General features: G+C 32.6%; 1 protein-coding gene across 1 annotated transcript; it reads left to right on the forward strand.

The window, feature by feature from the left end:
* Positions 1–1,232: 1,232 nt before the first annotated feature.
* LOC127700650 (tetraspanin-18-like) lies at positions 1,233–16,728 on the forward strand. Its single transcript, XM_052204212.1, has 9 exons — positions 1,233–1,325; positions 4,240–4,310; positions 6,107–6,337; positions 7,789–7,863; positions 10,343–10,453; positions 12,018–12,218; positions 14,723–14,806; positions 15,831–15,898; positions 16,576–16,728. The coding sequence occupies exons 2-8, from the start codon at positions 4,251–4,253 to the stop codon at positions 15,891–15,893; spliced, it is 825 nt and encodes a 274-aa protein (XP_052060172.1). The 5' UTR covers positions 1,233–1,325; positions 4,240–4,250; the 3' UTR covers positions 15,894–15,898; positions 16,576–16,728.
* The last annotated feature ends 1,041 nt before the right edge of the window (positions 16,729–17,769 follow it).

Here is a 17,769-nt window from a genome sequence, read left to right on the forward strand (position 1 = left end):
AATATGGTATTTTATACTGCCAAAATCTGCTATGAAATTTTAATAAAGCGAAAATGTATTTTATACTCATGATAGTTGACTTGTATTTGTATTATAATTTAAGAAAAATTGTTTTATAGTCTCTCATAACTCTTTATAGAGTGGCTCTTGTTGTTAACCTGTGTTTTAAAAAGCTGTATATTTTATATGTAACAAGTGGTGAGACTTTAATAAAGTATTTGTCTTGTCTTGTCTTGTCTTGCCCATGTCTTCATGTATACATGACGCCAAAAGTACATCTAATGAATAGAAAATACGGTGTCATCAAAAAATTCATCAAAGATAATAGGCTTATAATTTGGCATGCCAGACGCGCGTTTCGTCTACATAGCACTCATCAGTAGCGCTCGAATAAGAACTGTTGAAAGCCAAAATAAATACGAAGCTAAAGAAAATTAAAAACCGAAAACTCCGAATAATTCTAAAGCAATTGTTGCCAAGGGGTAGAAACCTTAAAACGTGAATTTAACAGAATTGTGGCATCATTTTACATGAACCTTATCTTTTTCTGCGAGGGAAAGCTGCAGATTTTAATAATAAATCTCTTGATTTGTGTATGCTCCATTTTGTGCTAATGATATCAAAACAAGCAGTCCAGGAGCTGTAGCATCAATTGTGCAAATAAAAATGCAAAGTTAGATCTTTCGAATCCGAGATAATCTATGTAAAGATACGGACGTTAAATGGTTGTGTATCGGGAACCGAAATTGAGAAAATATTGATATCGGACTTGTCTGTGTATACACTCTCGGTATTAGAAGGTTGAAATAATTATGTAGACTTCTTAAATATGGGGTATACATATTAACAATTTTATATTTATGAGTGTACTATCTAAGTTGTGATAACTGTTTAATTGAAAATCTCATTTACTTAATATTATTCTAATAAACTATAAAACCTTCCCTGATTATGAATTTATCTATCTTTCTGTAATTCTTTTTTGAAAGATTATAGAAAAAATAAATATTAATGATTTTTTTTTCGTATTAAAATGTTAACAACAGCTTTCAATTGTCTTACTTTAATAACTTCAGTTTAATTTTCACGTACATTTATTTCAAGATTTTTAAATCAAATGGTCAAATAATAGTTCCATTTGATTATTTAACCTTATACGTGTCTGAGGGATTAAAGATTAAATTAAGATTATGTGTGACGAAAACAAATAATATACATTTACTGGACAGAAGGAAAGGTCTAGTGATTTAACTAATTACTGAATTATATATGTTTACGGACTTCATACATACAGAGATATTTGGAAATAATTCTTTCAAGTTGTGGTAAGATCATTTCAATCTGTCTCTCTAACTACCTATCTGCTCGACTTTCCCAGCTGTGCTGGCTATCTTTAATGATCTTGTTGTCTTTTGTCTGCCTAAGTGTCGTCCAGTGTTTTTGTGTTGTTGAATAATTCACATTAACCGTATGTGCATTGTCCGTGTGTATTTGCGTCCATTCGTTTTTCGTTTTGGAAGTAGTGGAAAATAATGTATAAAAAAAAATACCAAACTACAAGTATGTCCAAAAATATCAATGTTCATTGATTCTGCCTACATTTAGGGGAAATCTCTTCAAAGGATCTATATTTGAACAATTTGACGAATAAATAGCATATTGCGTGCTTGTTGTACAACCACTTTTGAAAGAAAATGGTGGCTTTGTCCAAGTCAAACATACCAATACATAAGTATAACCTCCTTCTTGTATTTCTTTCATGATCAATCAATTTTTTTCTTTTTCTTCGTCATTTCAATGACATGCCATATACTTATATAAAAAAAATTCTAATCAGTGAAGTTTTGGTGGTACTGCTTGTATTTTAATGTTACTGTCAGTCAGTAATGACGGTGCGGTGACCAAATATAAACAATGGCGACAAGACAACCAATCACCAAAGATTCCAATTTGAGACAGACGCACAATCATCAGATGTTTTAAAATTCTCAATACGATATCCAGAAATCTTATGATTTAGAAAAAGACATGAGCTTCGTGCATAGCCGATGCTGAATACCGTGGATTCCGTTCTATCCGTATATGTACTAGTTTCCTGTGTTATTGTTTTCATTTTTTTGGCAAGGTTCCTATTTCAACAATACCGGAATTATTATCATATACATTTGAACCATATATTTAGTTTAAATGACAATTCACTAATGCAAAATCAAACAAAAGCGACGATCCCTAATATAAATATTGTAAAATATTAACAAGTATGTAGACTTAGCTTTTCAAAAATCCTTTACACGAGAATCGCATTCGTAAAATGACAAAGATATTTATTTAGAAAATCTAGTTGACAGTAAATGTTTGTTTGTTCATTCAGTTAGTTGTTAGACCATAGCATAGTTGCTGACTTTAAAATCAATGATCACATATATTCTCAGAAGAAAAAATATAAAAGCAGTTATATAAACATAAACCCAAAATGATTAACTCTACCAATTAAAAACATATCGAAATTAAATTTAATTTTTCTGCTTTATCGTTTCAAATTAATTTATTGAAACTTTTCGTCTAAGCAAAACAAAGGTTTATTTTCATCAATATTTTCATTTTCGGAAATACATTTATTATACAAGTATCTGTCAATACTGTTTGTAGAAAATTTCACTTCTTCGGTAAATTTTGCCAAATGAATGCAAGATAAATACCATACTTCAACGTAAAAAAAGTTATAAAAGCAGACAATTTGTTGGAGAACAAAATAAATATCGATATTTTTTGTAGGATTTCTGAAAGTATGAGTTCCAAAGCATACATAAAAGGAATTGCTTTATAACCCATGCACCTGAAATAACCATATACCTTGATGTCAATGTGAAAGTTTAGCATGCAACTTTATAATTTTTTGGTAGAAGTATTAACCACTTTGTTTTATGTTTATTGTTTAACAGTCAATGTCAACAAACAGATAAGGCGAATTATATCGATGTCATAGTATTTTCGTATATTTCTTGGATTTTTGTAGATTTTTCGGCAGGATCTGCACACCCTTCCGGAGCACCAGATATCGACCCCGGTGTTTTGGTGGGGTTCATGTTCCTCAGTCTTTAATTTTCTATGTTGTGTTTTGTGTACTGTCGTTTGTCTTTTCGTCGTTTTTCGCTTTTTTTTGCCATTTCATTGTCAGTTTGTTTTCGAATTATGAGATTGAATATCCCTTTAGTATCTTTCGTCTCTCTTTTTAATCAACTTTAATCGGCATTCCATTAGCCCATCTTTTATCTATCAGAAAAAAATAACGTTGTTTAATAAATCAAGTAAACAAAATGATTCAAACTGATGCAAACAGATATATCAACTATAAACCATACCCCGCTCGCACATTTCAACATTTCCATGTTCAATGAACCGTCAAAACCTTATTGCGAAATACTAGTATAAAGTTTATTTAATAATGAACCTTCGTGCTAACTTAATTTTAATTTGATGTGACCACAAACTATCTTAAATCCAAACCTAAAAATTAACATACCTTAAAACAAAACTTTCACATATTATAACCGTGTAATCTGGGTCAAAACCCTATTTTGGCATATAGATTAAACAGTTCACTTCATAATGAACATGTGTACTTTGTTGAAAGTTGATGTTACCACAAACTACCTTAAACCAAAAATTTAACCTACATGAATTTTAAGCAATCCACCGTCTTCTCGCGCATGTGCATGTCTTTGAAAATCAATGTTAATATTTTCTTCTGTGAAATCGGTAACTAAGCTGATGTTCTGTATCCCTTCCTTGTAACATTACAAAGTATACATGCAGTTTCAAATAAATCATTGGTGTTTCCAAACAGAAAGAAAGTAGGCGCGTAGATCTTTACTGTCACATTTGAAATTATAAACACAAAATTGCAGCTTATAAGCTTTCCGGAAATTTGAGAACTTAATTAAACCAAATAGAAAGAACATTGCAAACTATAACAAAACATCTACCATAAGGTTTTTATGTATCTTCTTTAAATAACAGATAAATTCAGGTGGGTTCTGTGTGTTCTTCAGTTTAAATCCAAATTCAACATTTTTAACGGCTTTCATTTCTGAGTTAAACAAATATATGGGAATGTTGCCATATCTACTTACGAGAAAGGGGAGTGAAATGATTAAAAACAAATACAAACGGTATTCCCAGTTCCATTTTTATACATAAAACAAAGTTTAACTTGATTGGTTTATAATCATTTTGCAGAAAATACCATCATGTGTTGGAGTGAAAAAGTGAGCAAGATTCTGTTGATTGTGCTGAACATCCTGTTTATGGTAAGCTCTGTAATGATTTTTTATAACTGTAAATTCGTAACAGCTTACACCAAAATGTCTATATTTTTTTCTGGTAAAAGGAAGGCAACTCATTTATTTAAATGCTAGTTTAAAGTCATATGAAACTTCAAATTTAGAAAATAAAGTTGAATATGTTTTATATACTTGAATGGCTAAGTTTTACACTGAAAAAAGTTTATGTGAACTTTCTTGTAAAAGAAAATTCTTCATATTATCAAAATCTTAATAAATGTAAGTTGCTATTGAATTATTGTCTTCCCGTACACTGATTCGCCGATATTTTCCCGTATGGAGTGACCTTAACTACGAGACCTCTCGTTAGAACTTCGGCCACCGCACAGTGCAAGTGCGAGGGGAAACCGTGATGTAAGAATGTAAACAAACGTGCACTGGAAGGTAAGAAGTAATAACGGATTCTTATAAAACAAATTTAATAAAAAAAACATGTAACAACTGTTAAGGAAAAGTTTAATTACCTAATGGGAACGCATGGAAAATATAAAAAAAAATATATATCACGGCTCTATCATTCACTTATTTGTCACGGGCTCCACATGCTTGATGTTGATTGTTTATCAATGTCATGATCCGGTAAACGTCGGCAACAAACTCGAAAGTTAATTAGATTGCGATCACAATCACTGAATGAAATATAATTATTTGTCAATAATACGTTATAGATGTCGTAATAAATATAAAAACGTGCATACATGACTTAGTTTAGTATATATACACGCATTGGTTCAATAATTTCGATAACATTAAAATTAAAAGAAACCAGTTTTATATGACTTTAATATACGTAATCAATGACAGAAGGAATGGATAGATGGATGGCTGATTAACGTCCAATGGCAAATTAAATGCATACTCAGGACGAGAACATGTTAATGCGGTATAAATATGAACCCTTCTTTGTACTAGACCATGGAAGTAATATTTAAATATTACTTCCATGACTAGACCGACACGCTGAGCCGGATTTTTAACATGCTAGTTCACAATGTAACAGTCCAATGGAGGAATGTCACCTTACCTGGACACTTTATTCTGACTCCGAGCCGATCAGTCTTTGCTCTTACTCCTTAATGCCGCGTGATCAACGGAGAGAGCAGCAAATACCAATTTTAAAGTATTTGATTTGATAGGCGCTACAGTTCCAAGCTAAAGCGAAAATTATTATTTTAGTAAATTTCTGAAATGGAAATTGATTTAAAGAACCAACGCTCTATTTATTCTCAAGCATATTGACATTTTGAAAACCAGAGGCAAAATCTTACAGAAGATACACGTGTAAATCACGTACAAAACGTCGTAAAATGTACTCGTGTGAAAATCCAATGATCATGCATTACACAATAGTGGAATGGTAAAGATTTCTATCATACCCTTAGACCTAAACCATCGGATTAGGAATATGTATATATACAACATACAATGCAGTTCATATTGATCAAACAATATAACGCTCCGTGGTATGAGAGAGAAAACCACAGTCTGATTAAAGCAAATAGTGTAAAACGAAAAACAATTATTTGAGACAGCAACTAACGAAAACTACTGGACTACAGGAACCTTGCTGGAAACAAACACATATCAAATATGAAATGGTTAATAAATGTTAAAGAGTGCTTTAATTTACATCCCCACTAGCCTTGGTCAGTGGTGTTACAGTACAACATTAGAACAAAATATAAAAATAGGTTAAAAGTTAGCGTTTTTTTTCATTCTATCTATAGCTTCAAATCATAATTAGATATATTATTTTATTGTAGCTTCTTGGTTTGGGAATTTTGATACCTGGCTTGCTGATGATAGTAAATGTCGACGTTATCAACGACAAAATCTTACCATTGATGCAGCAGGTATCCATTGGTACATCTAACCTTGGTGATCTAGCTCAAGGTCTTTCGATAACCTTGATCGTGCTTGGAGGGTTTGTTCTGATCGTAGCAACTTGTGGTGCTTGTGGAGCGTGCTGTCAGAACAAAATGTGTCTGATTGTTGTAAGTATGGAGCATAAATGTAACTTGGAATAAAAGGAGACACAAGTTAAACATGAAAACATTAAACATGATCAACAGTCTAATGTTACGGGTTAAGTTCTTCTCATATATTTTATGATGGTATGATACTAAACCCCTTACAGGAGGGATTGTACTTGATTTTTATATGATGAAGACATAATCTTTCAATCAGTTTAATTTAGGTCTGGAGCTGGCATGTCAGTAACTGCTAGTAGTCCTTTGATAATTTATGTTGATCATTGTCATTTTGCTTAGTTTCTTCTGTTACCTATTCTAACATCGCACTCGGACTTCTTTTAAACTGAGTTTTACTGTGCGAATTGCTGTGTTTTTGTTTATTCTACATTGGCTAGAGGTATAAGGGGAGGGTTGAGATCTCACAAAACATGTTTAACCCCGCCGCATTTTTGCGCCTGTCCTAAGTGAGGAACCTCTGGCCTTTGTTAGTCTTGTATGTTTTTTTTTACTTTTGGTTCATTTATATGTTTCGGAGTTAAGTGTGACGTCCATTTTTTCTGAACTAGTACACATTTGTTTAGGGGCCAGCTGAAGCCCGCCTCCGGGTGCGGTATTTTCTCGCTGTTGAAGACCCATTGGTGGCCTTGGGCTGTTTTCTGCTGTTTGGTCGGGTGTTGTCTATTTGACACGTTCCCCGTTTCCATTCTCAATTTTATTGTTAAGTTTTATCGAAACGATTTTGCACGTACTTTCCACTGAATTCCACTAAAAAAAATCTACTGGTATATCTTCAGAAAGGTTGGTTGTTGCATTTATAGTTTCCGACAAGTAATAGTTCAAAAAGGGAATGCAATACAAAATGTAGAATTTTTCATATCATTTCTAATTTTCAACGGATTTTTCCTTTACTGCTTCCTTAAATATCATTGTCATATGTATAGATTACTTTGTCAAGCACAACACTTGGGTGCATTTTCGCATTTAATAAGAACTATTTTTTTTCTGTTCAATTTTCCCTTGTCGACATTTCACTATCGCAACGGGTTGCTTCTAGCATTTTCGTTTGGTGCAATCATTAAAAGAGAGGCGAAAAATACCAAAGGAACATTCAAACTCCTAAGTCGAAAATAAACTGAAAGGACAAACAACTGAACACAAAACACAACATAGACAACTAAAGACTGAGCAACACGTACCCTACCGAAAACCGGGGTGATCTCAGGTGCTCCGAAAGGGGTAAGCAGATCCTGCTCCACATGTGGCACCTGTCGTGCTGCTAATGTCATCAATTTATGTGTTTTTCCTTTTTACATATTTGGCAAGCATCAAATTTTGTATTGTTTATATTAATTCATATTTTTAATTATCAGCAATTTAGATAAAAAAAAACAGACTCAAAGATTTTTTAAAGTGGTGTTAAAGTTTATCATGTTAGTTATAATATCTGAAAAGAAGGTTTCTCTGTGTTTCAGTATGCCATTGCAGTCGGTATTTTGTTTGTTGGTAAACTTGTCATTGTGATACTATGGTTTGTAATGAACGACACGGTAAGTTTAATAAATTTGTTATGTTGAGAGAAAAAATAGGCGTTCGTATTGTTTCCTTTTCATGAGATCATTTTCGAGATTGCCTTTATTGTGCATTTCCCGCCTAAAATATCAAAAAAATCAAGTGGAGTGTTTTTTCTGTCTTATCGCTGTCTAATTCAAATATACCCCATATCACCTGTTATTCGGATGTATACAATGAAACGAAAAAAGGAAATACGTGTAGGAAAACTCTAAGCTAGTCTCATTATTTCTGAATATTAATAAAAATCATAACAGAGTATAAACAGAAATAGCAATACGGCATTGAAAATAAATATATAAGAATCATTACAAAATGTCCATTCACATTGTATTATTCCCTTCTTTAACATGGACTTTTAATGCTATAAAGGCAATCACTAAAACTGGTTCAAAATGGAAAACCACATTTGAAAATTGTCTTTGCCTCAACCCGCCTCAACATAATTTGATGTGTATAGAACAAAGTACTGTTAGTACAAGAATAAGAATAAAAATAATAAGAAGGATACTTATTTTTCGGTATCAGTACATGACTCAACATGTGACACGAAGAATACTTCTCTTTGTGAGCAATAAAGGAAAAAAACATACAAATATAACACCTCACATACGGACATCAGTAAAACTAGATACAATTTTCCAATGGCATAACAGCAATCTCTTGTTTTCTAGTATTTTGTGTGTTGTTGGGTCGCTGTCTCATTCACAAATAATTCGTGTTGCCTTTTCATTATATGCAAGCAATAAAACGAAAAAGAAAATGGATATATGCAAATGACAATTAATCTTTTCTTTTTAGAGTTTAACTGGCACAAGGGCGGTAACTCCGAACGCAGTTTAGATATTGATCTGCAACATCTGTTATCTGCCTTTTATCAATCGTTTTATCATCATTACATTTATGATTGAATTCAATTGAAAATGTTTTTGAATCATAACTACGCATCATCATAACATTTTATCCTTTTGTGTATTCTTAGAGAATTACTTTTCACAGCTTTAACTTATGATTCAGCCCATAAATAAAATGTTGTAAATTATATACATAAATAAAACAATAATTCTGATCAATTTTAGTATGTATACTGACCGACCTCAGAAACGCAACACTAGATTATTCTTTTTAAAATTTTGAATGAATGTGTCACCGTTAAAAGCAAAGACTGCCTGTAACAAACGCCAAAATGATTGTCAGAAAGGTCAACCAATTCTGTTTGAATTGGTTTTGGAATTTGGGTTCTGTTTTACACCCTCTGATTTTGCCTTTGTACCACCCATTACAATAGGTTTTGGCAATTATGCGGTTGTAACTTTAGAGCTTTAAATGTTTTTCTTCAGTCGATTCTTTGGCAGTTCAGCTTATGGGAAACATTTATGGCATGAATTTGTGCGCAATGGCACTCGGCAATTTGATTAGCAGTTGACGTTGCGGCCGTAAACATGACTCGCAAATGACGTTGCGTAATCAATTTCCTTTGACGTTGCATTGTCACTACATGTTGATCTGGTCATTGATGTTCAGCAACAAATCCCGTCTACCAGTATCATTGTCGGAAGGACAGTAAGACGAGTTTCTGAAGGCAAACTGTATGGTTGCAGCACGTTCACGTTTTCCTGTTCGCAGTATTCTTATGGGCTGATTCAGTTTTTTAATCCTCAGTCTTGGCAATATGGAGATGCAACATTTTTTTAACTGATTTAAGTGTGGCCAAGGATTGAAAGAACTGTTTCACGAAGCCAAAAAAACTGAAAAAAATCTTTTATGGGTTCCAAATATCGCTTTAAGAAATTCGTGTGACTTCAAAAATCCGGTATGTTCAATAACCACAGATAAGTCAGATGGTTTTTTTTTAAAGAAAAAGAAGTATGGTAAGCATGAAAAGTAGTTGTATGAGGATCAAACATGATTTAGTTAAAAAAAATCAACAAAATGAGTGTTGCGTTTTTAAAGTCAGTCAGTATATCTGAAAATAAACAGGAATATTTAGAACTAAAAATTCCGAAATGCGAAATGTCTCTTTCTATACTGAATATTTAAAGAAAATGTTGGAAACTTTTTCAAAATATTATCAATAATTCCACCGAGTTTGTCAACTTTCCTATATTGACTCTGTAATCGAAAGAAATGTATGACAAACTCTCAGAAAGCGCTTTTTATTTCACTATAAACTTTGAAAATGGTTAACAGAAAGCAATTGTCAATTGGTAAATAAAAGGAGAGCTTAACAGTCAAGTATGAGTGAAAATTGAATTTGAAGTAGATATACAAGAAACAACAATCCAATGAAATAAATTTGAACATTTTATTTTCAAGTACATCACTTGTTTTCATGACAAAACATAGTTTCTATTAAAAACAAACAAAAGAGTTCATTGCGAATAATTTATATTGCGTTGTGAGGGGGGTTAGCAAATCAGCAACAACTGGTGGATATATTTTGTATATTTTTTACAGATTGTGAATTCACTAAAGTCGGAATTAAAGTCAGCACTCCTGAACAAATACAGTCATGACGATCTTACCTCTAGTGAAGTATCAACTTCTTGGAACTACCTTTTCATTAAGGTAATCATATTGTAAAACTTATCTAAAAATGACTGTGGCGAATTTTTTTAAAAGTTTGGCCAATTTACAAAATCGTATGGGCTAAAACCAATTTAGGCCTTGACGTGTAATATTTTACTAATGTTTAACATAATTATGATTTAGTATAATTAACCTTTCCACTTTTCTGTGGAAAGACCTATTGTATTTGCTCTGATTAGAATTTTTATTTCTTCTTCCGCCAAACATTTTTCTTGCGGTATATTGTGATTTCACAAGATGTCGCTTAGAATTTTTTTTTCATATGATATCGAACAGTTATTGCGCTTTTGAAACTCAACCTGTTTGAACGAACACTATAACGTAAAAGAAATCGACAAATTTATTTTTCCAAATTGCTCGTTAGTCCTCAGAGTGCTTTGGTCAATTTTTACCGTGCGATACTGAAACTCCATATGAGAGTTATTTCCCCTGTTGTATTTGACATAAGAGATATATAAAAGTAACTCATGAACCGTTAGTGATAGAGACCTAGGGTATCTTTATTTGATGTCCTTGGTGCACCAAAAAGAAAATGGCGTCAAGGTCATGTTCTAAATTTTGTCCTTTGCTTGTGTGTGCAATTGATCTCATACTATAAAAGCTGGATATCAGATAACTGGTGCTAAATATTTGGTTTGGTGAGACGAAGATATGGTACATTCAGTTACAAGCGATCTGATGATATCTTATTGGACTAATTACCCCTAAAATGTTAAAATTTAAGGTTAATTGATTATTTCTTCAAAATGGTACACGATAAAGCCAAAGGGTCTTTTGCAAAATGTTGGGTGACATATGACATTGAAAGATGTTAACCGGAAGTGACCTTGAGTAAACTGGAAGTAGCAATGCGAAAAGGAGTGGAGGGGGTTGGGGCTGTTAGATAGTTGGCGTCCTTAATTATCGCATATAAAGGCATATCACCTGATTTCCCAATTCAGTTAAACATTTTCGAAATCATAGCTGTGCGAATTCGATATGAAAATAAAGAGATGTGATATGGTGGCCAATAAGACAAGTCAAATCATTTACAATTTAACTACACAGTATTAATCATTAAAAGATGCTTCTTGGTTCTACTCATACCTCGCCATACAAGCCCACCTTGGAATAATATGCAAACAATATATCAATCAAACACACTTGTCAATTGCATCAACTGTTTTATACATTCTGCGCGTTTGCTTAGGAATGTCTCTGAGCGCTGTTCAAACATATAAACCCCCTTTTGAAATAAATTATCATTGTGAATAAAGTAACAGGGATATGAAAGCGATGAAAACCGACATGCCAGAAGCCTCAACATTGAAGTTTAAAGGGGAGTGAAAAGATGCATACTAAAATACAACGGTACAAAAATATTTAACATGTTTAATATCATTTCGTTGTCATTTTTTAATTAATGTGCAAGACAACCTGACTGTTTGTTTGCGGAATGAATATAATATTTTAACATTATAGTAAAAATATTTATTGGGGAAAGATTGGGTGTGATGATGTCTTTTTGGGTAAATCTTTGTCATTTGAAGTTTAACATTTCCAGCTCGAGTGTTGTGGAGTTGACGCCGTGACAACAGCAACAAATGACTTTGACTCAACATCCTGGCAAACAGGAAGTCCAAACACCGACATTCCGCTGGGTTGTTGTCCTGGTGTTACCATAGAGTCCTATCTGTCGGCATCTGCAACAAATGCTGGATGTCCTTCAAGTTCTGGGTCAGCTCCAGTTGGTCAGTACTCTAAGGTAAGGCTATTTCAATCATGTAAAGATGCAGTAAAGATTATAATCTCGTCGGTATTTTGGACGAATCAACATTAACAGCAGACGAGCAAAACAGCATATCACAAGAGCATAACAAAATCGGTGAAAAAAGTCATATTTTGTAAAACAAGCAGCATAAAAAGTCGAGGTTGTTAAAACTAACATTGAGTGCGGAAAATATGCATATCTCCCTCAAATATGTATAGAAAAAAAAAAGCAAATTATTTATAAAGTTTAAAACAAAGAGAATTTTTTTTTTTGAAGAGAATTTAAACTCCGATGCCTGACTTTTGAAGGAAGGTATATATTTTTATATATGTACTTGTTAAAAGCAATTGACTTATCTGATCTCATAGATTTTCCTTTACTTAAAAGTGTTAATTAATTATATCACCTTTAATGGTTTACGGCATAAACATATCCAGTCGATTTGTTTTAATATAGAATAATTGTTTTCCTTTGTTTATACTTTACCATGGTAACAAATGAATATAACACTACGGTATTACATTATTATCTATTTGGATAATTTCTCTTGACAATGGATAAAATGCAAAACATATTATTTTAAAGGTTACAAAAAAATAAGGTTACAAATTCAATTTCAAAGTACATTCTATAGACAATTATAAATGTTTTAGTCTTTATTATCAAATACATTTTACAGTTTTATTGAGAAATTTTTACAATTTCTATATTCATGCATTGTTTTCAATTATAATTAAATTTTCTTTATTCATTTCAATCGGTTTTTTTTTATAATTTTAAACAACAGACTAAACTTTCGTACATGCTAACGGAATTATGTAACACAGAACTAAAGCTCAATAAAACAAATACCCAGTAAAATTGTTATATTTTACTCTCGCAAGCCCATTTGTGCAGGTAAATAATTAATGTGTGTTTATGGATGAAATTGAAACCATTGAATATGAACAATGCATGCCTTGAATCTCGAAAGTACTTTAAACAGTATTGTCTAGTCGTTCTCTAAAGACTAAAATTGAGAATGGAAATGGGGAATGTGTCAAAGAGACAACAACCCGACCATAGAACAGACAACAGCAGAAGGTCACCAACAGGTCTTCAATGCAGCGAGAAATTCACGCACCCGGAGGCGTCCTTCAGCTGGCCCCTAAACAAATATATATACTAGTTCAGTGATAATGAACGCCATACTAAACTCCAAATTCTACACAAGAAACTAAAATTAAAAATAATACAAGACTGACAAAGGCTAGAGGCTCCTGACTTGGGACAGGCGCAAAAATGCGGCGGGGTTAAACATGTTTATGAGATCTCAACCCTCCCCCATTACCTCTAGCCAATGTAGAAAAGTAAACGCATAACAATACGCACATTAAAATTCAGTTCAAGAGAAGTCCGAGTCTGATGTCAGAAGATGTAACCAAAGAAAATAAACAAAATGACAATAATACATAAATAACAACAGACTACTAGCAGTTAACTGACATGCCAGCTCCAGACTTCAATTAAACTGATTGAAAGATTATGTCTTCATCATATGAATATCAGGCACAATCCTTCCCGTTAGGGGTTTAGTATCATACCATCATAACATATATGAGAAGAACATAACCCGTGTCATGCCAACAACTGGTTTTTAAATAAATGTGTTTAGTGCCGATGCAAAGACCCTATAAGTGAATCAATATTAACGCCAAAATATGCAATCTTTAATGACCTGACAACAGTATCGTAACTATATCCCTTCTTAATAAGTCTATTTAAAGGTTTTGTTAGCTTCAGAGGTGAATACTGACATTTTTGTGCTTTATAAAGAATATTTCCATAAAAAATTGGATGTGAAATACCTGAACGTATAAGAAGTCTGCATGTTGAGCTATATTTACGAATGATGTCCTTATACCGATGATAAAATTTAGTAAATGTTTTGACTAGTTTGTGATATCGAAAACCCTGGTGTAATAACATGGCCGCGGCCATACATTTTAATCTGCAAAATTCTTCAAGATTATGAAACAAAAATAAAAAGTAACACCGTTTTCTTTATTGACGAATTAGAATAAACACTATTTTGATTGTAATTCTTTAGTCTGTATTGAAATACATGTAGCAAGTTATTTAACATATATAGAACGCTTTTTACTAATTAACGTATTTAATGCAAGAACAGCACAGCTTTGATTATTGCACTGTCCTATTCCAAACGTTACATGTAGAAAATCATAGACATTAACATTGTCTTTCATTGCAATTACTTATATATATTTTGTTATAGGCTTCGAAGTTAATACATCGAAACGAAAAACATTCAATAATGGATGTTGGTCTTTATTAAAAAAAGAAGCCTACTATTTTGTCCTCGAACATGCGCATCTGTTATACCAACATTAGTACCGTTAGTGTTATTGTTATTACTATCAACTCTATAAATGGTATAGTATCCTTCATATCCTCGCCTACAAGTTAAACATTGACCCATGCGTTGTTACTTTTTTCAGGGTTGTTATGATGCAGTGTATGACTTGATCAGAACTTATACAATAGCTTTTATAGTGTGTTTGGTTATTATCTTATTGGTAGAAGTAAGTAATACACAATTTATTTTTATCTGTAGCAATGTTAAAATCTCGGTTTTACTAGTATATGAAAAAGTTGTAGGATAAATGTCAATGAAATAGCAACCTAATGGCATAAATAAACCAAAAACATCTAGAGGTCGACATACAGTTTAATAGAATAACGTATATAAGTATTAAAATGAAGATTTAAAAAAGAGGCGGAAGATACCAAATGAATATTCAAACTCAAGCCAACGATAAGCTGACAACGCCATGGCATAAAAACGAAGTTGAAAACTCAGCGTTATTCGTTGTATAGTATAGCAAATACGAATTTGTCCTAAACATTCGCACGCCGTTCGGAATTGAAGGATTTATAAACAGAATTTAAATTTGAATGATGATAATGAATTTCATTTAGGTCGCCCATTGGTCAAAGATACCCCCACTCATTGCATACATCTTAAAATCGAACTTGACTTAAATGTAATGGTCCATGGAACTGTGTTTAACTTCAAAAAGATTTTACATTGGGGAACATTAACTATCATCCTTAAACAAGAAAACAAGTTTTAAAGAAAAACTATTAGCGCAACTTTTGGTAATTAAATGAAAAATCCATCAAAATCACACTTCACCTGTAGTTCATGAATTCTGAAATTATGGGAAAATCTTGTGGTACTTAAACTTTAATTTAAAAACCCCAAAAATAATCAACAAAATCATTTTTTTTTAGATAACAAATAAGTACCCGTTGTATGGTCCATGAAATTATGTTCAAATTTCAAAGTACATGTTTGGTTAAGCGGTATTTTGATTATCATCCGTAAACAAAATGCGCGATGGACGAAAAGACGAAGGGACGGACATGTGCATGACTATATACACCCGCTTATTGTGATTGGGTATACGTATATCCTTGCAGAATAGTGCTTATTGTTTACATTTTGTCAAAACGTTATAAGATTACACCACATGTATAATCGCCAAGTTTATTACCCTTTAATAAATTTGTTTAACAAAACATTTTCTATTTTCTTTTACACAGATTACCACAATAGCTAGCGCCCTTATAATATGTAAGCGGGCTAATAAAGATCAAATCGTGTAATACAAGTACGTGAATTTTGTTTACTCTAAGAGTATCGTTGAGTTTGCCTGCCTTTAACATCTCAGTTTTGTATTTTGGAAAACACAAATTATACACCTGCTACATGTGCACACATTATAGTTTTCAGTCAATAAATTAGATGATTTTATCAAATATTAAGTTTAATACGATCTGCATGGATTATTTAAAGTTCTCAATGCACTCCAACTTCTACTTGATTTTGATTTTTTTATTCGAGTGTCACTGTGAATCTTTGTAGACGACACGCCTGTCTGGTGTACAAAATTATAAGCCTGGTATCTTTGATGAGTTTGTTTTTATAAATTAAATAACTTTACATATTTGTTATGCACTGACTGTTTTTTCAGCCTCACTAACCCATGTTTTTCGAGCATCCGAATGAAAGGTCTTATATATAACTTGAAAATCACCTTCTTTATATACTTCAAGCTTAACGTAAATACTATTCAAAAGGTACAGTATCAATAGGAAATGTTTGAAACATGTCACTTTGGCGCATTCAAATTTTCTTATGAATTGAACTTAAAAATCACTGGAAAAAATAGATCTGAAACTAAATTTTATTTTTTACTCCAAAAGTGGACAAGAGAAAGCCCTTTTGTTTATTTTGATAGTTTGAAATTTGATGATGATGTTGATTTCTATAGTGATATATTTGCAGGTTCTTGGAATCACAGCAGCTATTTCATTATGTAAGAAGACAGATGGAAAGGGTCTATCAGATGATGCGAGAGCATGAACAAATGTCACACATCTACACTTTCCATGCGATAAAAGTACTCAAGTTTAAATTCTTTAAAGTATTATTTCCTGATTATAATTATAATCTAACATTGTAACATTCTCTCAGTTTGTTACCTTGATTTGTCTACTAATTCGATTTATCAGCTTTGAACATCGGTAAACTACTGTTGTCTTTATTGTTAATGTTTCTATAATAAAAAGAATTTTGAAACAGGTGGTTCATCGCCAAACTATGTATGTAGCATTGGTAAACAAGACATCTCAAAGAAGAAAACAACAATTGAATAAATGAATTTTATGTTGAAACAACATTTTGATCTAGATACATCCAACAGCCAATGATTCAGTATAAGTCTGATGTATAATTGAACTGTGTTACTGTTATTATTAGTTCTGCCACTGGGTTGATACCTCTACTGGTAAACTGTTAGTCACCAAGAATAGCATCAACCCAGTACGTAGTACTTCGGTACTGGCTTGAAAATACGGATATAGTTTGATTTGAATTTGCTGTTTTAAAATTACAAAATTGCTATAAATTAAGTAATGTATCTCCCTCGTGCTCTGATTCCTTGTCCGGGTTTAAATTTACTTTTGGTCCTTTTTTGGTTTGATTAGCTCTCAAACGTTTTTATTGTGTTTTTGACTTACAAATATTTTGGCCTTGAGCATCACCGAGGAGACATTAAAAGAGAGGCGAAAGATACAAAAGTGACATTCAAACTCATAAGTCGAAAATAAACTGACAAAGCCATGGCTAAAAAGAAAAAGACAAACAGACTAACAACAGTAAACAAAACACAACATAGAAAGACTAGGCAGCACAAACCTCAACAAAAACTAGGGGTGATCCCAGGTGCTCCGGAAGGGTAAGCAGATCCTGCTCCACATGTGGCACCCGTCGTGTTACTCATGCAAGTACAAACCCGGTGATAAGTATAATTCGGTAGGTCACATTCGGGGAAAAGGGGACGGGATTGTAGTAACGACAATTGGAACATATCCGTCGTCATCTGTGAAACAGATATTCCATAACGGCCAACCAACTCGAGATGGCGTCCGTAAAATTTACGAAGGGATGATTTCAACTTCACCACTTAGAACTCTTGGT

Source organism: Mytilus californianus, unplaced genomic scaffold, assembly GCF_021869535.1.
Source record: "Mytilus californianus isolate M0D057914Y unplaced genomic scaffold, xbMytCali1.0.p SCAF_5, whole genome shotgun sequence".
In the NCBI taxonomy this organism is placed as follows: domain Eukaryota; kingdom Metazoa; phylum Mollusca; class Bivalvia; order Mytilida; family Mytilidae; genus Mytilus; species Mytilus californianus.

Bases quoted from the DNA above. Each gene is read 5' to 3' on its own strand.
- LOC127700650 (XM_052204212.1), top strand. From the start codon at position 4,251: ATGTGTTGGAGTGAAAAAGTGAGCAAGATTCTGTTGATTGTGCTGAAC. The intron at 7,864-10,342 runs GTAAGTTTAATA...TATTTTTTACAG, and splicing joins GGTTTGTAATGAACGACACG to ATTGTGAATTCACTAAAGTC. The intron at 10,454-12,017 runs GTAATCATATTG...TAACATTTCCAG, and splicing joins GGAACTACCTTTTCATTAAG to CTCGAGTGTTGTGGAGTTGA.